The sequence below is a fragment of the Schistocerca cancellata genome, chromosome 2, assembly GCF_023864275.1.
Source record: "Schistocerca cancellata isolate TAMUIC-IGC-003103 chromosome 2, iqSchCanc2.1, whole genome shotgun sequence".
In the NCBI taxonomy this organism is placed as follows: domain Eukaryota; kingdom Metazoa; phylum Arthropoda; class Insecta; order Orthoptera; family Acrididae; genus Schistocerca; species Schistocerca cancellata.
Genome location: NC_064627.1, coordinates 470,501,019 through 470,522,721, shown reverse-complemented (window position 1 = coordinate 470,522,721; position 21,703 = coordinate 470,501,019). Strand labels below are relative to the sequence as shown.

The 21,703-nt window shown below is 45.6% G+C and overlaps 1 protein-coding gene across 1 annotated transcript in view; it reads right to left on the bottom strand.

Moving 5' to 3' along the window:
• Window positions 1-3,087: 3,087 nt before the first annotated feature.
• LOC126155272 (galactose mutarotase-like) overlaps window positions 3,088-21,703 on the bottom strand; it is an 84,192-nt gene continuing 65,576 nt past the window's right edge. The window contains exons 5-6 of the mRNA XM_049916217.1: window positions 3,259-3,409; window positions 3,088-3,148 (exon numbers count right to left, since the gene is read on the bottom strand). Of these exons, the coding sequence (XP_049772174.1) occupies window positions 3,088-3,148; window positions 3,259-3,409 (212 nt within the window). The remainder of the gene's footprint in view (window positions 3,149-3,258; window positions 3,410-21,703) is intronic.

Sequence of the window (21,703 nt, the reverse complement as noted above, 5' to 3'; positions counted from 1 at the left end):
GTATAACTACATTTTTTAGTTAATAAAATCGTTACCGTTACTTTACACTAGTGACCGTGTGTCATTTGAAAGCCCTTTATGTTTTAAGAACATGGTGTCAAACATCTCGCGAATATTTGAGAAAAGACACTATTCACCACCAAGGGCTACTGATAAAAATTTCTTTATTCTACAACCAGTTTCGGTCCACAGAGCGTCTGCAGGTATCATAAATTGTTTACAACAGCTTCCGATTACTGTAGCGAGATGAGTATGTGAGCGAGTTGCTACAACCGCTACTGGTCAGTCCATGGATTACATTAAAATCAAAATGTTGCGTTTCTGGAAGCCAATTATTAAGGAAGCTGCCGAAAACAAGAAGTAGATAATGTAATTAATCGTGATGGCGGTTTGTTATTCTATAAATTCCTGAGCATTTACATCTACATCTGTATTCCGTGAGCCACTGTGAAATGCATGGCAGCGGTACGTTCCATTGGACCAGTTATTAGGGCTTTTTCCCATTCCATTCACGTATGCAGCGCGGATAGAATGATTGTATAAATGCCTCTGTACGTGCTATAGTTAACCTAATTTTGTCTTCGCGATATCTGTGGGAGCGATATGAACGGGGTTGTAATATCAGGGTCAGACAAATGAAAACTGAACTGCCGCCACGACGGGACCATGGAATGGTTCCATTAAAAAGTAACCACGAAATGCGATAAGACATTTGTCTCACTGGTAGACTAGACGATGAATTCATGTTTCTTCGAAGGCAGTCGGCCGTGGGAGGACCCACAACCTCACCAACTCTAGCACTTCTTCAACCGACTGAAAACGACGCCCACTCATATCTTTCTTCAAGTTGCTAAGGATGTGAAAAGCACACAGCAAGAGATCTGAGCTATACAGAGGATGTTGCAGTGTTTTCCAAACAAATCGCTGATGTGTAGCCTTCGCCCCATTGGCATTGTGAGTGCGGACGTTATCGTGCAGCAGGATGATTCCATCTGACAGCATTCCAACAGCCCGAGGACAATCGGCAAAGTCAGCAGTAGAAACATTCCACATCTCCCCCGCCAAAGAAATCCAAAGCTGTTCACACAAATTCCCGTAAGGTCATGACGATTTTCTTCTTCGACTTCAGGGGCCCTCTGCTCGTGGAGTTTCTCGAGCTTGGAACCACAAAAAAGGCGCTGCATTATGAAGACATTTTGCGAAAACTGTGACGCAACATAAAGCCAGAACGCCCAGGAATACTGTCAGACCGAATCATCCTGTTGCACGATAATGCCTGACCCCACACTACCAACTGGACGAAGGCCGCGCTTCAACGATTTTGTTGAGAAACACAACAACATCCTCCGTACAGCGCGGATACTTCACCGTGTGATTTTCATATAGATGGCGACCCAAAGGCAGATATGTGTGGACGTCGGTTTTTGTCGGACGAGGATGTGCATGAATGGGTGCGGTTATGGATCCGTCAGCGGTCGATTGGTTTCTGGGAAACAGAAACTCATAGTCTCGTCTCCCTGTGGAATAAATGTCTTAAAGCTTTTGGCAATAATTTTTGAATGGAACCATTCCATGGTCCCGTTGTGGCGGGTGTTGCGTTTTCATTTAACTGCCCTTTATACACTCCTGGAGATGGAAAAAAGAACACATTGACACCGGTATGTCAGACCCACCATACTTGCTCCGGACACTGCGAGAGGGCTGTACAAGCAATGATCACACGCAGGGCACAGCGGACACACCAGGAACCGCGGTGTTGGCCGTCGAATGGCGCTAGCTGCGCAGCATTTGTGCATCGCCGCCGTCAGTGTCAGCCAGTTTGCCGTGGCATACGGAGCTCCATCGCAGTCTTTAACACTGGTAGCATGCCGCGACAGCGTGGACGTGAACCGTATGTGCAGTTGACGGACTTTGAGCGAGGGCGTATAGTGGGCATGCGGGAGGCCGGGTGGACGTACCGCCGAATTGCTCAACACGTGGGGCGTGAGGTCTCCGCAGTACATCGATGTTGTCGCCAGTGGTCGGCGGAAGGTGCACGTGCCCGTCGACCTGGGACCGGACCGCAGCGACGCACGGATGCACGCCAAGACCGTAGGATCCTACGCAGTGCCGTAGGGGACCGCACCGCCACTTCCCAGCAAATTAGGGACACTGTTGCTCCTGGGGTATCGGCGAGGACCATTCGCAACCGTCTCCATGAAGCTGGGCTACGGTCCCGCACACCGTTAGGCTGTCTTCCGCTCACGCCCCAACATCGTGCAGCCCGCCTCCAGTGGTGTCGCGACAGGCGTGAATGGAGGGACGAATGGAGACGTGTCGTCTTCAGCGATGAGAGTCGCTTCTGCCTTGGTGCCAACGATGGTCGTATGCGTGTTTGGCGCCGTGCAGGTGAGCACCACAATCAGGACTGCATACGACCGAGGCACACAGGGCCAACACCTGGCATCATGGTGTGGGGAGCGATCTCCTACACTGGCCGTACACCACTGGTGATCGTCGAGGGGACACTGAATAGTGCACGGTACATCCAAACCGTCATCGAACCCATCGTTCTACCATTCCTAGAGCGGCAAGGGAACTTGCTGTTCCAACAGGACAATGCACGTCCGCATGTATCCCGTGCCACCCAACGTGCTCTAGAAGGTGTAAGTCAACTACCCTGGCCAGCAAGATCTCCGGATCTGTCCCCCATTGAGCATGTTTGGGACTGGATGAAGCGCCGTCTCACGCGGTCTGCACGTCCAGCACGAACGCTGGTCCAACTGAGGCGCCAGGTGGAAATGGCATGGCAAGCCGTTCCACAGGACTACATCCAGCATCTCTACGATCGTCTCCATGGGAGAATAGCAGCCTGCATTGCTGCGAAAGGTGGATATACACTGTACTAGTGCCGACATTGTGCATGCTCTGTTGCCTGTGTCTATGTGCCTGTGGTTCTGTCAGTGTGATCATGTGATGTATCTGACCCCAGGAATGTGTCAATAAAGTTTCCCCTTCCTGGGACAATGAATTCACGGTGTTCTTATTTCAATTTCCAGGAGTGTATTTCCTAAGAGTTATCGTTTAAAGTTGATTCTTCAAACTTTGTTAGAAGGCTTTCTCGGACCTCTCCTTAGGTATCTCCACAAGAAGACTTCGCAGTTTAAATCTGTTGACCATAAAGTCGTCTTTGACCAGTCAAGTTCTAATCTGAAAACCAGTCAGCAAGGGAAACACATACTGTCTTTATGGTTTGCGTTTTTATACACAGTCACTAACCTGGCAACAAAGCGTGGTCGCTCTTGCGGCGGCATTGGGGTTAGGCAGAATGTGTGCTCCAACCCGCCGATTGGTGGCCGCTGCATTGCCAGACCCAGCCACACGGGCTTCCGGAAGTCCAGGCAAGTGCCACCCACGTACCAGAGCTGCCCTGTGAACCATGTGCCACGTTCCACTTACCAACAAGTGCTGCCTTCGCTTCGTGTAATCTACTGCGCTCATTTCTTAGATAAACAGTGAGTTTCACACTTCCAGAGGTTGTATAGGTGACTTCATAGATCAAGTTTTACGTAGGAACCCATGTCCAGAAATGATCTGTTTCCATGTTACAAGGAAAACGAGAGCTACTCAATCGCGCGCTAGATGTTTCTTACGCAGTTCGCCTGTTATGGTAGGCTACTCACATTCACGAATGGTATGATGATGCGATGTCACGTTATGTCCTCTGTTTCCATCTACCTTGTTTTCATGCTTCCTGGCGTTACGTCAGTTGACATTACGGTGACTAGTACTGCGGTAACAGGATGCCCGAGTGTACATTCACAGAGCACACCGATATGTTGTTCATTTACGGTGCAGGTCGCGTTAATGGAAGAGAAGCTCAACGTCTGTACTACGAGTACTTTCCAAATCGTGTGACCCAGTCTCATCCGATGTTTGCCAGGATAGAACAACAGCTGCGAGAAAGTGTTGAATTCACAAGCAATAGAGTAAACTGTGGTGCTCCAAAAAGGCGGTGCACTGGTGCATTGGGAGAGGAAGTGCTTCATCAAGTTGAAGAGAACCCATCGACGACAACTCGAGCCACTGCACCTGACTTGCATCTGTCTCATTCGTCTGTCTGGCGTGTTCTGCATGAACAGCAGCTCCACCCATATCACCCTCAGAACGTACAGGCCATGCTCCCGCGGATTTTGTGCCACGTGTCAATTTCTGTACTTGACTTTTACACCGTTGTATACATTTTCCTCAGTTTTAAAGACGAAGTTTGTTCACTGACGAAGCGCATTTCGACAGGGAAGGTGTTTTGAATGCTTGAAATAAACACATTTGGTATCAAGAAAACCCCAAAGCCACGTGTACACGATGATTTCCGCACACCTGCGGCATCAATATTTGGGGAGGTACCTGCAATGTTCATGTGATTGGGCCGTATAAACTTCCTCCCCACCTAACGGGTGCCAGGTACCGTATATTCCTGCAACAAGTGCTGGCGGAGTTTTGGAGACGTGCCATTGGACGTTCGGCTTGAATGGTGGCACGGCGGTATATTTTGCAGTTGGCGCCCCCCCCCCCCCAAACATCTGAACGTGTTCTAGGGGGACAGAAGGATATGTCGAGGTGGACGACATGCTTGGCAGCCGCGCAGGATTAGCCGAGCGGTCTGCGGCGATGCAGTCATGGACTGTGCGGCTGGTCCCGGTGGAGGTTCGAGTCCTCCCTCGGGCATGGGTGGGTGTGTTTGTCCTTAGGATAATTTAGGTTAAGTAGTGTGTAAGCTTAGGGACTGATGACCTTAGCATTTAAGTCCGATAAGATTTCACAGACAGAGTTTATGCGAACTCACTGCTCAGATATGCTGCGTGCACCAAATTCTGTGGTCGTCATACAGACCACCTGTTGTAATATGACAGTGAACAGGAGAGAAATATGTACATCTTATTTTCCTTGTATCATGGAAACGAACCGTTTTCGGACATGGATTCGTATGTAAAACTGGATCCACTTAATCCCCTCTACAACCTCTAGAGGTGTGTAACAGGAATTGTGAAACACCCTGTGCATCAGAGAGACAAATTAACTATAGTCTGTTCAAAATTACTGTGAGATTGATAGCTACGACCGAAGCAGTAGTGGGAGAGCTCACACGGAAAACTCGAACCGCATTCCGCCAATGCCACTCACCCTTAGCCGCAGCAGTCACCACAACACTTCATGCTTGTTTGAGTTTCAGACAGCTTCCTGTCCTCTGTGATTGTTGCACCCCGTGATTTTCGTTGTCGATTTTAGTGCTGCAGGATTTGTTGTCATATTTGTTGCTGCTGTTATGTGTCGTATGGTGCTGAACAATGTCAAAAAGAAATGGTTCAAACGGCTCTGAGCACTATGGGACTCAACTGCTGTGGTCATTAGTCCCCTAGAACTTAGAACTACTTAAACCTAACTAACCTAAGGACAGCACAAAACACCCAGCCATCACGAGGCAGAGAAAATCCCTGACCCCGCCGGGAATCGAACCCGGTAACCCGGGCGTGGGAAGCGAGAACGCTACCGCACGACCACGAGATGCGGGCATGTTAAAAAGATGTTAGTCGGAAGTTATGAGTGCAAAAGTTCTGTGCCGCTTACTTGATCAGGGAATTGCCGTACGAGGGCAGTCGAGAGAAATAATTTGCGAGTTACGTGTCTACTTTAAGACTGAAAAACTTAATGACGGCCCGTTTCTCTCCGTTGACAAGGTAATCGATAGCTCTGCTGTTGTTCTGAACATAAACCAAAACAATACCGTGAATATCAACAAAGAAAAGTTCGAGAAATAAAAAGAAGCTGGAAACACTTCGAGGGTTGAGTCTTCTGGGGAAAAAAACTTCATGTGGATAAGAGGATTGCCAATAAACACTGATCAGCCAGATCATTTTGACCACCTACCTAATAGCAGTGGGTCCACCTTTGACACGATAACAGCGGCGGCGCGTCGTGGCATGGAAGCAATGAGGCCTTGGAAGGTCGCTGGAGAAAGTTTGCACCACATCTGCACACAGAAGTCACCAAATGTAAATTCCTGGTAGGAGGGCGATGAGCTCTGACCCCAACGCGGGTCCCACATGTGTTCAATCGTGTTAAGATATTGTGAGTTAGTGAGTCAGTATATCAATTTGAACTCGCCACTGTGTTCCTAGAACCACTCCATCACACTCCTGGCCTTGTGACATGGCGCATTATCTTGTTGAAAAATGGTACTGCCGCAGGGAAACATGATTGTCTTGAAGGGTTGTACGTGGTCTACAACCAGTGGTCGATACTTCTTGGTCGTCATGGTGCCTTGCGCGAGCTCCACTGGACCCATGGAATTTTCCCCAGAATAGAATGGAGGCGCCGCTAGCTTGTCTCCGTCCCGCAGTCCAGGTGTGAAGGTGGTGTTCCCGTGAAGGACGACGGATTCGCGCCCTCCCATTGGCAGGATGAAAAAGGTATTGGGAATCATCAGACCATGCAACGCTCAGCCATCGCACCAACGTCGAGTGCCGATGGTCAGTTGCCCATTTCAGTCGTAGTTGCCGATGTAAAAAAGAAAAAAAAGTGGTGTTAACAGTTGTACATGCGCATCCTTAGAAGCGTTCGGTGCGCTGTGTGTTCAGACACACTTGTACTCTGCCCACCATTAAAGTCTGTTGCTAGTTCCGTCATAGTTCGCCGTCTGTCCTGTTTTACCAGTCCGTCCAGCCTACGACGTCCGACATCTGTAATGAGGGAGGCCGCCTAACGCCCCCCCCCCCCCCCCCCGCCCGCCGGCCACAGTGGTCTAGCGGTTCTGGCGCTGCAGTCCGGAACCGCGGGACTGCTGCGGTCGCAGGTTCGAATCCTGCCTCGGGCATGGGTGTGTGTGATGTCCTTAGGTTAGTTAGGTTTAAGTAGTTCTAAGTTCTAGGGGACTTATGACCTAAGATGTTGAGTCCCATAGTGCTCAGAGCCATTTTAGCCTAACCCCACGACGTCTGGGCGTGGTTTCGCCCCGTGTTGAAGAAGATGACCACAGCGCTCCTCGAACAGCCGACAAGTCGTTCAGTTACCGAAATGCTCGTGCTGAGCCTCCGGGCCATCACAATCTGCCTTCGGCCAAACTCAGGTAGGCTGACCGCGGTGGCCGAGGGGTTCTAGGCGCTTCAGTCTCGAGCCGTGCTGCTGCTACGGTCGCAGGTTCGAATCCTGCTTTGGGCATGGTTGTGTGTAATATCCTTAGGTTAGTTAGGTTTAATTAGTTCTAAGTCTAGGGGACAGATGACCTCAGATGTTAAGTCCCATAGTGCTCAGAGCCATTTTTTGAAACTCAGATAGATCGCACACCTTCCCCATTCCACACATGGACAACACACTCACTGATACTACGTGCACCGTGCGTGTGTCTGAGTAGCAGTCATTCCTCGTCAGATGACGCTGCTATTGCCTGGATGGATTTATATCGAGGAGATCGGTGGTCATAATGTTCTGGCTGGTCAGTGTAGATCCATTTGCTGTGGATGTGATTCGTCATCATATTTATGGTTATTATCGCAGAAAGAAAAATCCGACAGTCGGCAAGGTGCCGATCATCCTTAAGCAACAAGGTTTTTTTCTGGGCAGTTGCACAGTTTTTTTTTTTTTTTTCGTTTCATTAAATAACAACAGGGACAGTTCTAGTGTTACCTGAAGCATCTGTCATAGCGAAGACGGTGATTTCAGTACATTTTTTCTATTATCGCTACAGAAATGGAGTGTAGTCGAATTCAGCTGCATGTTTTAAGTGCACAATTTATAATGGTAAGTACCTACATAACAAATTATGTTGTCGTAACTTTTGACATTTTAATTAGAAGGTCTTATCAGCAGCTAAGTCCAAGTGAAGTTCGTCTCCAGAATTCAGTCAATGTCACACAAAGTAAATGTTACTGTTTACAATATAATTGCTTCAGTATTGAAGCAATGATTTTTGTATCGTTTCTGTTCTTCCTCCAGATACTGTTTGGCGTATTTAAGACACGTTTCCTCACCGCGATAAACACCTGTAAATTTTATAGTTTGTTTTGTTAGTAGTAAGTAGATGGTTCCGAAAAATTAATGACAGGTTAATTATAATCAAAACGATCCGTTTCTCGCAACAATACCATACAGGTGACTGCTTAGTACCTGACGCGCGAGCGGACCATAGTGCGTCACATTTAACAAACTCTGAAAGAGTTCAGGTTTGGAGTAGATAAAAATTTGGTGTTCAAAAAAAGGTTCAAATGGCTCTAAGCACTATGGGACTTGACATCTTAGGTCATCAGTCCCCTAGACTTAGAACTACTTAAACCTAACTAATCTAAGGACATCACACACATCCAAGCCCGAGGCAGGATTCGAACCTGCGACCGTAGCTGCAACGCGGTTCCGGACTGAAGCGCCTAGAACCGCTCGGCCAAAAATTTGGTGTATTCTTTAGATTTAATTCGAGTGTTTCCCCAACTGCAGTAACAAAAAATTTCCTGCAGCTGGAAAATTCGGTAACGCGATGGAAAATGAATTTTCGTGTACCGTCTTAATAATCTACTGCCGCAAATAAAACTAAAATGGAAGCATTGTGCAGCTCTTCCAGAACACACTGGTGCCAGTTTCATATCTGTACAGCGAATAGTTGTTTGTTTGAGTGAGTCGAATGAAACGTTAAATTACGTGACTCTTCTGTACCGGACGTGGCCTCCAAGCGCTCCTCCCGAACTGTCAATCCTGAGGTAGTTTTGAACAGACTATACATGTGTTAGCAATGGATCAATTAAATAACACGATACTCTGAACCGAACAACCCAATGTTTCATAATTTTGCTCGCAAATATTAAGGAGCCATCACAAAATCGTAAAATACTATGATTATCGGTAGTATATACTCTAGAAAAATAAAATAAAATAAGAAAAGACGTTTTACGAAAGAATTATCCAAATGGGGCGGAAATCGATAGATGTGATGTACATATGCAGACAAACAAATGACTATAATTTCCGAAAATTTGGATGATTTATTGAAAAGAACGAGCTTCACAAATTGAGCAAGCCAGAAACGGGCTGGTCCACCTGTGGCCTTTATCCAAGCAGTAATTCGACGTTGCACTGATCGACAGAGTTGTCGGATGTCCTCTTGAGAGATATTGTGCCAAATTGTGTACAATTGGCGCATTAGATCGTCAATGCCCGAGGAGGGCCCAGCCCATAATGCTCCAAACGTTCTCATATGGTGAGAGGTCCTGGGATCTTACTGTCCAAGGTAAGGTACAGCAAGCACGAAGACAAGCAGTAGAAACTCTCACCGGGTGGGGATGGTCATTATCTTGCTGAAATGTAAGCCTCAGATTAATTGCCAGGAAGGCCAACAAAACGGCGTAGAATATCGTCGACGTATCGCTGTGCTGTAAGGGTGCTGCGGATGACAACCAAAGAGGTCGTGATCTGAAAAGAAATGGCGCCGTAGACCTGGTTGTCGGGCCGTGTGACGAGCGACGGTAAGGTTGGAATCCCACAGTTTTCCGGGGCATCTCCAGACATGTCTTCACTGGTCATCGAGGCTCAGTCCGAAGCAGGATTCATCACTGAAGACAATTCTCCTTCAGTCAATGTAATGAGATTCCAGGCCAAAGACTGTCTGGAGACGCCACACACAGAGGTGGGATGCCAGCTTGACTGTCAGCCACCATATGGCCCAACAACCAGGAATGGAAAACTGGAAAGGAGCGTTTGGCGTCATTGGCCAGGAGGCCCCTTGTGGGGCAGGTCCGGCCGCCTTGGTGCAGGTCTTCTTACATTCGACACCACGTTGGGCTATCCGCGCGCCGGATGGGGATAAAATGATGATGAAGACAGCACAACAGCCAGTCCCTGAGCGGGGAGAATCTCCGACCCAGCCGGGAATCGAAGCCGGGCCCGTAGGACGGCAATCCATCACGCTGACCACTCAGTTATCGGGGCGGACACCACCAGGATTGATGATGTGGCTGCCAACTTTTTTTTTTTTTGTTTCACAGCAGAACCCGTTTGGTTGTATTTCGGGGCACCCTTACACAATGACGTGTCGTCAATATTCTACGCCCCGCTTTGTTGCCCTCCTGTCAAGTCATCTTACGCTTTCATATTAGCAAGATAATGCGCGTCCGCACGCCATGAGGCTTTCTATCGCTTGTCTTCGTGCTTGCCAAACCTTGCCTTGGCCAACCAGGTCCCAGATCTCTCCCCATTCGAGAATGTTTGGAGCGTTATGGGCAGGGCCCTCCGACCAGCTCGGGATTTTGTCGATCTAACGCTCCAGTTAGACAGAATTTGGCTCGATATCCCTCCAGAGGACACCCAGCAACTCGATCAATCAGTGCCAAGCCGAATAGCTGCCTGGATAAGGGCCAGATGTGGACCAACACGTTACTGTCTAGCGCAACTTATGAAGCTCTTTCTCTTGAATAAATCATCCAATTTAAAAAAAAATTGCTATCATTTGTTTGTCTGTACATATACATCACTTCTACAGATTTCCATCCCATTCGGATAATTTCTTTGTGGTACGCCCTTTCTTCTGTCGGAGAGTGCAAAAGCATATCCAAAGCAGCTCACAGGACAAAATATTAGTTACTTCCTTAAAGAGGATGCTGGTCGCTTTGCAGCGCTGTAGATAGTGTAGAACTGGTACCACTAGTACCGCGGCCGTCGTAGTCGGTTGCATGAAATCAGTGGGACAAGAATGGCCGGCATGAAAGTGCGACAGAATTTCGGAAAGGAGCTATCGTGTTTAGACTTACCAATGAATGAAGTTGACGGCTTTAATGGTGAATGGACTGGGACTGTACAGCGTACGTACAAGGTGGTGCACAACTCACAGTCATGTTACATTGCGCAAGAACGCTGGTCGTGAAAAGATCCTTATCAACAGAGACCGGAGCCAACTGACACGCCTTGTCGATAACAATCGGTTTCCAACCCAACAAGGATTGCTGCTGTCAGTGAATGCAGTTTTACAACCCAACAAGGACTGCTGCTGTCAGTGAATGTAGGTCAATCTCAACGAGTCTGAGACCGAACAATGCACAGGGAACTGCATGCAGTAGACTTTTTAGACTTTTGAGTCGGGTTCCTTGCAAACGAACATTTCTCATAGTGGCAGAGAATCTGCGTGTCCTTAGTGAGCCAAACAACTCAGAAACTGGATAGTAACTGACTGGACGTGATGTTTAGTGTGGTCCGGAAAGCCGCGATTTTTGGACTTTTTTGATGATGCAAGGTGCCGAGTACACCGAATTCTCAATAGATGTTTTATCCACAGTGTGTCCAGGGTTCTCGTCATGCCACAGGTTGTTCTGTACTTTTTTTTGTACCATGATCTGTTATTACTCATTCATGTTACTGTGAACTTGAACCAGGATGTATTGGGTGGGTATAACTAAACTGATGGTGTTCCGACTGCTGTACTACAGGCTATAAACATCGCAGGACGCTGAAACATTATGTTCATAAATCAGTGCTCTAGCAGAGTATGCAGAAAAAAATAATAGTTTCACTTTCTACCAGCAGGTGAAAATATGGCGTTGTAAGCAGTCAGGACATGGTGTGGGTAAAGATCAGCATGTTTATTAGGATATGGTTACAAGGTACAGCATGTGTTCGGGATGGTCTCCCGATTCAGCAACATGCTGTATCCATAACACGGCATGGTCTACAGTTGCTCGCAGAATATCCGGCGTAATCAGAGTGATATACCATCATAAGCTATGCTTCAGAGCAGCATACTCCGAGAGCGCTCCTATTAATGAACATAACGACGTTTCAGCATCCCGCGGTTTTTGGAGCCAGGATTGCAGCATTCGGAACACTGTTTAATTATAAGCACCCTGTAGATCTGAACGTTATCGGTGTCTGAAAGACAAGGTCTTTGAGATATACACACAACCAGATGTCACAAGGATTTTGGTCGGGGGATCTGGAAGGCCACACATCTTGAAATTGCCTATAAATGATGCAGTCGTTGTCAAAGATTTCTCAAAGCAAATCTTTCACCACGTAAGTCACATGTGGTGTCACCCCATCTTCCATAAAATAGTGTTGTGAAGCAAAGTTGGAATGTGTTGCACAAGGAGGTCCTTATAAATTGCAGATACGACTCTACATTTGACAGGCACGTGGGTTGGCATCTCAGAGTGAGGAAGCTTGTGAAACCACACTTCACATTTACCTAAGTTGAGTGCAGTGGATGTTCGTCCACAACATGTGGTGGAGTAGAACCCCATAGGCGACAGTCCTGTGAATTCAACGGACCGTGGAGAGTAAAATGTGCCTGGTCCACACAAGGAATATTTTCTGGTCACATGTCACCCATTTTCAACAATGTCAAAAAGGAAGGGCAAAGGTCAGGGCTTTGTGCCCAACTTGTGGCTACATTTGGTGTACATTCTGAAACTTGTAGCGGTTACATTGTAAAATGCACCGCAAAATCTTTTGAAATGTCGACCAGAGATGAGGCAATTCCCGTGACGTACCTCGAGTACTGGCTGTGCAATATAAGACGGATGCTGCACGGTCGGCTATAACAGCAGCAACCTTATCAACAACTGCCATGGGAATAGGCCTACTCACTTTCCCCACTGTACCACCTAATCCACCCATTTGTCAAAACTTTGCGATCATATTTATCGACATGGGGTCTCTTCGCAGCTGTTTCTGTCGGTGATATTCTCGCAATGCAGCACTGTTAGTGCTGTCGTTCTTCTCAATAGCCGTTGTGTTTCGTACGGAAAACTTCAACATTCTTAACACTTTACACCAACAGTCAAGTCACAAAAGAAATCACCACACCATACCAACGTCAAAACAGGAAGCATTTCATATTCTGACTGCTCACAGCGCCATATTTTCGCATTGTGACAGAAAGTGGAACTATTATTTTTTCAGTATACCCTGCTGATGAATGCTATGCCGTCGTACGCTATACTGCAGATCAGCATACTCCGTGAACGCACCGATGAAAGAACATGCTTACGACGTTTCACCATCCCTCATTGTTTGAAACCCGCACTGCAGCACTCAGTACACTGTCTGATTATAACCACCTGTTATATTTCTCGGTGACCAAGTGTTGGCCTATCTTTGACATCTTCATTAACGAGTGTGCTGTGGTTCCTCACGGCTCTGGTGAGATAATGATGATGATGTGGGGCGCTCAACTTCATAGTTACCAGCGCCCGTCTAAATTCCGAATCTTTGCACTATCCAGTCTCTCCACTTCCCGAATGATGACGAAACGACTAAGACAACAGAAACACCCAGTTCCTGGGCGGAGAAAATCTACGTCCAGCCCGGGAATCACCCCCTAGATCCCGTTATCCAAAGGTAGCAATGCTTCACTAGGCTCTGCGGATATGCTTCTGGATAGATAAAGACTCAGGCACCCTATCGCATCTCGACTGGCCTGTTACATCACCCGATTTCAGTTTAATAGAAAGTGTCTAGGACTATTTGGAACAGGGGCTGAAACTTAGCCATCAGCATTACTGCAGCTTCATCTAATCAACAATAAATAGCTACAGCCGGATATGGCACACCTGAAGAGACTTGTGATCTCCCATCCTCCTCGCCTAAATGAGGCCATTGTCACGGCTGGAGTCGGAGTTACATACAGTAGTCCTAGAGTGTTGTCTCTTGAGGGGGCTAACTTCTTGTCTGTTGGTGCTTATAAATTCCACGAGTTGTGGATTTTTCTCGTTATTTCATGCCATTATTTATTTATTTATTTTGGACTGATGCATTTCCTTCAGGTGTAACAGAGACAAGAGACAGCGTTGTAACCCCCCTCCTCCCCCCCTTCCCCCCCCCCCCCCCCCCGTTGTTAAATCTTTAGAAAGAGGTCATTAAAGTATCGTCAGATGCAAAGATGGGAAAACATGTTAAACCCCTGACGATAAAAATGTGTAAATGTTGTTATGTCTTCAAACGCTTATAAACTACTGTAACAAGCAAACAGTGCTAAGTGCTTTCTACGCAAATGTGCACAGGTTATTATGGTGCGGTGTACCATGCTGGTGAAATGGCATTTTTAGCGAACAATCGTTTGAAAACAAAAAAAGAATGAGGAAAACGGGTAATGGAATTAGTTAACCAATTGTGCACAGTGCAGCAACATTTTCAAACAATTTAAAATCTGACTCATCCGCACCTTCTCTCTTGCCCTCCGTCGTCCCTTAATCTTTGTAAATGAGCTGCAGTCAAGGCCTACTAGACCGTCTTTCCCGAGATGCTAGGTGTTCTCCAGCACCAATGAGAAAGAAATTTCTGTGAGTGCTGGAAGGAAACAGTACTTTACAGAATCATACCGTTAGTGTGAGTAGGTAACAGCCAATTGAAATGTGGAGTGGCCCTCAAGGATCAATAAAGTTTTTCACCCATTGTGTAAAGCTTTAAAAGAGCGCAAGAGTATGTTTCCCACTCACAGTCGTGGCACTGCTCGTAATCTTCCAGTTTTCTAAGCGAGTATTGTGTTTAATGATTGCATACAGTCGGTATGAAGAGGCCTCAAACGATAGGTGAGCGCTGAGACGACTGCAGGAGTTGTTCTGTGAACGGAGCGCACGTGGTGAATTGTAACTGAAACCAGAAAAATACATTTTCTTTCATCGAAATTTTATTGGGGTTTGTGTTTATGTAAGTTTATCCCTTTCGACTTTAAACTGTTGTCCTGTTTTATGTTTGTGGAGATTATTGCAGGAGGCTGACAGGAAGCTGGAAGTGCTGAGTGAAGGGTTAACAGTGTAAATCTTACAGTCCGTTGGTGGGGTCTCGGACTCTTTCTGAATGTAATTAGATTGTCACGAGGCATTTATTAGTGATATGAGAGGAGCGTCAATTCTAACGCCGCCTGGCGGGTTGTTGAGTGGTTTCTGGCTGCAGCCGTGACTGGGATTTTGCGCGATGCTGCGGTAGCACTGACGATGGATGAAAGGTACTTTTCAAGACGTGTGCCGTATGGGAACTGTCTATTGTTCATTTGTGGATCAATAACTTGAAGTGAAGGCATTAATTTTGTTTCCAGGCATTTAACATTTAGAAAACTAAGCGTTTGTACCTGTGTATATACAGAGAAGTGATCAAATGAAGTGTGCATTTGAGCTATTACTTCTATAAAAATTAACTAAATATGTAATTATTTCGTTTGTAACTTTCATTATTGTAGGAAACTATAGTAAAAACATTGGAAATGTCATGGGTTTATTGTTTATGGCAAACGGTCATTAAATATTCAGGTATTTAAAGACAACACAATGTGGAGAAGGCTTATGCGATGATGGTTATGGAAAAAAGAAGAATCTGAAATATGCGATACTTAAACAAAAGAGGAAATTAAAGCTGTGCAATCACTTTGAAATTTGGCGTACATTGCAAAATTAAACTTTAAAGGTTCAAAGTAGTTCAGTTTCTCCTTCAAAGGTTACATATGAGCGCCATATGTCAAACCCTTGGGACATGCATTCCTTCTATCACTACCAGCCGTGATTTGAAGTCGCCGCCGATGGCTTCCAGCACAGTGACATTACGAGTATTACCACTATACCTATCCAAGATAAACCATTGGTCGAAGACTATCAGCAGCTGGACTAGGGAGCTATTGCCCCATGAATAGGCTGCTGTTACCACCACAATACTAACGGCTGCTTTTGGAGTGGCGTCGTGTCTGGGAAGTCGATAGGCGAGCTTTTCCTGTACCTTCATCAGTGTGCCTGATGTAATAAATGCAACAGTTTATAACACTATCGCTTTATAGTTAAACCTCTAGTATTACACCGGCATGCAGTTTTCCCAGTGACAACTTTCTCAGTCCTGTCACCAGGAGCCACTTACAACACCTACACCCCAACAGAACAAATAGTCCTGTCACGCGACAAAGCCACGTATAATACTACTCGCGCCGCGATAATGCGCCATTCGACGGCCAACACCGCGGTTCCTGGTGTGTCCGCTGTGCCGTGCGTGTAATCATTGCTTGTACAGCCCTCTCGCAGTGTCCGGAGCAAGTATGGTGGGTCTGACACACCGGTGTCAATGTGTTCTTTTTTCCATTTCCAGGAGTGTATTAGGAAGTCACCACAAAATATACATAATTAAATGCTACTGCCCTCCAGTTAATAGAAAGAACTTAACTCGCAAAGAATAAACATTTCACACCACTCAACTTCTTTACAGTAGATCAAAGACATTTTATAATAAAGAATATACATTTTACATCACCCAGAATTAATCACTACAAATTATTTACAATATTGATTGTAGTGTTACAAGCAGCTGCAAGCATATGAAAAAATAACTCCATCTCGGTTGTTTCATGCTCCTTTAACATTCCATCAATCGCGACATACGCCGCCTAGCAAAAAATGTTTTTCAGAGGCACTACGGTGTTACTCCTGGTGTCATGGTGTGGGGAGCCATTTAATATGTCCTCAGGCCACGGTTGGTAGAGACTGAGGGATCGCTGACTGCACAACGGCACGGCACGGACATCCTGCATCCGCATGCGTTACCTCTCATGTGTGGGCGTCGTGGTGCCATATTTCAACAGGAAAATGCTCTAACACACGTGGTACATGTCTCTACGAACTGTCTCCGAGACAGAACATCTGAGGGACCAGCTCGGACGTCAATTCGCCGCAGTGACAGTATCCAGGATGTCAAGGACCAGTTACAGCGGTAGTAGGCTAGCTTGTCTCTATGGAGATATAACGGCTTTATGACACCCTTTCCATCCGAATCAATGCATGCATCCAGACCAGAGGGGGCGGAACTTCATGCTGATAAGTAGGCCCATACTGCCAAATTCTTTGTAAATTTGACTCGGTTTTGTAAAAACTGAAATAACATCACATGTTGTTGTTGTTGTGGTCTTCAGTCCTTAGACTGGTTTGATGCAGCTCTCCATGCTACTCTATCCTGTGCAAGCTTCTTCATCTCCCAGTACCTACTGCAACCTACATCCTTCTGAATGTGCTTAGTGTATTCATCTCTTGGTCTCCCCCTACGATTTTTACCCTCCACGCTGCCCTCCAATACTAAATTGGTGATCCCTTGATGCCTCAGAACATGTCCTACCAACCGATCCCTTCTTCTGGTCAAGTTGTTCCACAAACTTCTCTTCTCCCCAATCCTATTCAATACTTCCTCATTAGTTACGTGATCTACCCATCTAATCTTCAGCATTCTTCTGTAGCACCACATTTCAAAAGCTTCTATTCTCTTCTTGTCCAAACTATTTACCGTCCATGTTTCACTTCCATACATGGCTACACTCCATACAAATACTTTCAGAAACAACTTCCTGACACTTAAATCTATACTCGATGTTAACAAATTTCTCTTCTTCAGAAACACTTTCCTTGCCATTGCTAGTCTACATTTAATATCCTCTCTACTTCGACCATCATCAGTTATTTTGCTCCCCAAATAGCAAAACTCCTTTACTACTTTAAGTGTCTCATTTTCTAATCTAATTCCCTCAGCATCACCCGACTTAATTCGACTACATTCCATTATCCTCATTTTGCTTTTGTTGATGTTCATCTTATATCCTCCCTTCAAGACACCATCCATTCCATTCAACTGCTCTTCCAAGTCCTTTGCTGTCTCTGACAGAATTACAATGTCATCGGCGAACCTTAAAGTTTTTATTTCTTCTCCATGGATTTTAATACCTACTCCAAATTTTTCTTTTGTTTCCTTTACTGCTTGCTCGATATACAGATTGAATAACATCGGGGAGAGGCTACAACCCTGTCTTACTCCCTTCCCAACCACTGCTTCCCTTTCATGTCCCTCGACTCTTATAACTGCCATCGGGTTTCTGTACAAATTGTATATAGCCTTTCGCTCCCTGTATTTTACCCCTGCCACCTTTAGAATTTGAAATAGAGTATTCCAGTCAACATTGTCAAAAGCTTTCTCTAAGTCTACAAATGCTAGAAACGTAGGTTTGCCTTTCCTTAATCTTTCTTCTAAGATTAGTCGTAAGGTCAGTATTGCCTCACGTGTTCCAGTATTTCTACGGAATCCAAACTGATCTTCCCCGAGGTCGGCTTCTACTAGTTTTTCCATTCGTCTGTAAAGAATTCGTGTTAGTACTTTGCAGCTGTGGCTTATTAAGCTGATTGTCCGGTAATTTTCACATCTGTCAACACCTGCTTTCTTTGGGATTGGAATTATTATATTCTTCTTGAAGTCTGAGGGTATTTCGCCTGTTTCATACATCTTGCTCACCAGATGGTAGAGTTTTGTCAGGACTGGCTCTCCCAAGGCCGTCAGTAGTTCCAATGGAATGTTGTCTACTCCGGGGGCCTTGTTTCGACTCAGGTCTTTCAGTGCTCTGTCAAACTCTTCACGCAGTATCATATCTCCCATTTCATCTTCATCTACATACTCTTCCCTTTCCATAATATTGTCCTCAAGTGCATCGCCCTTGTATAGACCCTCTATATACTCCTTCCACCTTTCTGCTTTCCCTTCTTTGCTTAGAACTGGGTTTCCATCTGAGCTCTTGATGTTCATACAAGTGGTTCTCTTATCTCCAAAGGTCTCTTTAATTTTCCTGTAGGCAGTATCTATCTTACCCCTAGTGAGATAAGCCTCTACATCCTTACATTTGTCCTCTAGCCATCCCTGCTTAGCCATTTTGCACTTCCTGTCGATCTCATTTTTGAGACGTTTGTATTCTTTTTTGCCTGCTTCATTTACTGCATTTTTATATTTTCTCCTTTCATCAATTAAATTCAATATTTCTTCTGTTACCCAAGGATTTCTACTAGCCCTCGTCTTTTTACCTACTTGATCCTCTGCTGCCTTCACTACTTCATCCCCCAAAGCTACCCATTCTTCTTCTACTGTATTTCTTTCCCCCATTCCTGTCAATTGTTCCCTTATGCTCTCCCTGAAACTCTGTACAACCTCTGGTTCTTTCAGTTTATCCAGGTCCCATCTCCTTAAATTCCCACCTTTTTGCAGTTTCTTCAGTTTTAATCTACAGGTCATAACAAATAGATTGTGGTCAGAGTCCACATCTGCCCCTGGAAATGTCTTACAATTTAAAACCTGGTTCCTAAATCTCTGTCTTACCATTATATAATCTATCTGATACCTTTTAGTATCTCCAGGCTTCTTCCATGTATACAACCTTCTATCATGATTCTTAAACCAAGTGTTAGCTATGATTAAGTTGTGCTCTGTGCAAAATTCTACCAGGCGGCTTCCTCTTTCATTTCTTAGCCCCAATCCATATTCACCTACTACGTTTCCTTCTCTCCCTTTTCCTACACTCGAATTCCAGTCAACCACGACTATTAAATTTTCGTCTCCCTTCACTATCTGAATAATTTCTTTTATTTCATCATACATTTCTTCAATTTCTTCGTCATCTGCAGAGCTAGTTGGCATATAAACTTGTACTACTGTAGTAGGTGTGGGCTTTGTATCTATCTTGGCCACAATAATAGGTTCACTATGCTGTTTGTAGTAGCTTACCCGCATTCCTATTTTCCTATTCATTATTAAACCTACTCCTGCATTACCCCTATTTGACTTTGTGTTTATAACCCTGTAGTCACCTGACCAGAAGTCTTGTTCCTCCTGCCACCGAACTTCACTAATTCCCACTATATCTAACTTTAACCTATCCATTTCCCTTTTTAAATTTTCTAACCTACCTGCCCGATTAAGGGATCTGACATTCCACGCACCGATCCGTAGAACGCCAGTTTTCTTTCTCCTGATAACGACATCCTCTTGAGTAGTCCCCGCCCGGAGATCCGAATGGGGGACTATTTTACCTCCGGAATATTTTACCCAAGAGGACGCCATCATCATTTAATCATACAGTAAAGCTGCATGCCCTCGGGAAAAATTACGGCCGTAGTTTCCCCTTGCTTTCAGCCGTTCGCAGTACCAGTACAGCAAGGCCGTTTTGGTTATTGTTACAAGGCCAGATCAGTCAATCATCCAGACTGTTGCCCTTGCAACTACTGAAAAGGCTGCTGCCCCTCTTCAGGAATCACACGTTTGTCTGGCCTCTCAACAGATACCCCTCCGTTGTTGTTGTACCTACGGTACGGCTGTCTGTATCGCTGAGGCACGCAAGCCTCCCCACCAACGGCAAGGTCCATGGACATACCGTCTCCATTTCGTGTCCTCCTCCCCTTGTGAACGCTCACCTTTTTGTCAGGCAGTGTATTTACTCCTCCGTCTAGGTGAACCGACTAGTCATCTCTAAATATGAGACAATCATAACAGTCTTATTGATGCATCAGCATCTTGCTTGGAGCCGAGGTGGCGTCTCAGTGGTTAGACACTGCACTCGTATGCCGGAGGACGAGCGGTTCATATCCTCCTTCAGCCATCCAGATTAAGGGGAATGCCGGGATGGTTCCTTTGAAAGGACGCGGCCGATTTCCTTCTCCATCCTTCCCCAAGCAAAACTTTTGCTCCGTCTCTAATGAACTTGTAGTCGACTTATTTACCTCGTGTGGACTTGGATCCCAAACAGTGGTCTACTGACTTTCGACTACTTTGGAACATTGTGTAATATGCGGGCACAGTTAGGCCGACCGTTTTGGCGGAGCGGTTCTACGCGATTCAGTCTGGAGCCGTGCGACCGCTACGGTCGCAGGTTCGAATCCTGCCTCAGGCATGGATTTGTGTGATGTCCTTAGGTTAGTTAGGTTTAAGTAGTTCTACGTTCTAGGGGACTGATGACCTCAGATGTTAAGTCCCATAGTGTTCAGAGCCATTTGGGTACAGTTAGAAGCGTTTCTTGAGATCCTACTTCAGAGACATCACTGCAATTGCTTTCCTAAGAGAATTCTGAGGGCAGACCGCAAAGTAGTCTCTCAAATGTTCAATGTTCGATTTCGACCCACTTGATTTTCCTAGTCACATATCTTTATATAGATAGCTAATATTTTTGAACTGATGATAACGTCTAAAGATGTTATGTCACTTCCGTAGTCACTGTTGTCGTTGTGGTCATCAGTCCTGAGACTGGTTTGATGCAGCTCTCCATGCGAATCTATCCTGTGGAAGCTCCTTCATCTCCCAGTACCTACTGCAACCTACATACTTCTGAATCTGCTTAGTGTATTCATCTCTTGGCCTTCCTCTACGATTTTTATCCTCCAGGCTGCCCTCCAACGCTAAATTTGTGATCCCTTGATGCCTCAGGACATGTCCTACCAACCGATCCCTTCTTCTAGTCAAGTTGTGCCACAAACTTCTCTTCTCCCCAATCCTATTCAATACCTCCTCATTAGTTGCGTGATCTACCCACCTAATCTTCAACATTCTTCTGTAGCACCACATTTCGAAAGCTTCTATTCTCTTCTTGTCCAAACTATTCATCGTCCATGTTTCACTTCCATACATGGCTACACCCCATACAAATACTTTCCGAAACGACTTCCTAACACTTAAATCTATACTCGATGTTAACAAATTTCTCTTCTTCAGAAACGCTTTCCTTGCCACTGCCAGTCTACATTTTATATCCTTTCTACTTCGACCATCATCAGTTATTTTGCTCCCCAAATAGCAAAACTCCTTTACTAGTTTAAGTGTCTCATTTCCTAATCTAATTCCCTCACCATCACCCGACTTAATTCGACTACATTCCATTATCCTTGTTTTGCTTTTGTTGATGTTCATCTTATATCCTCCTTTCAAG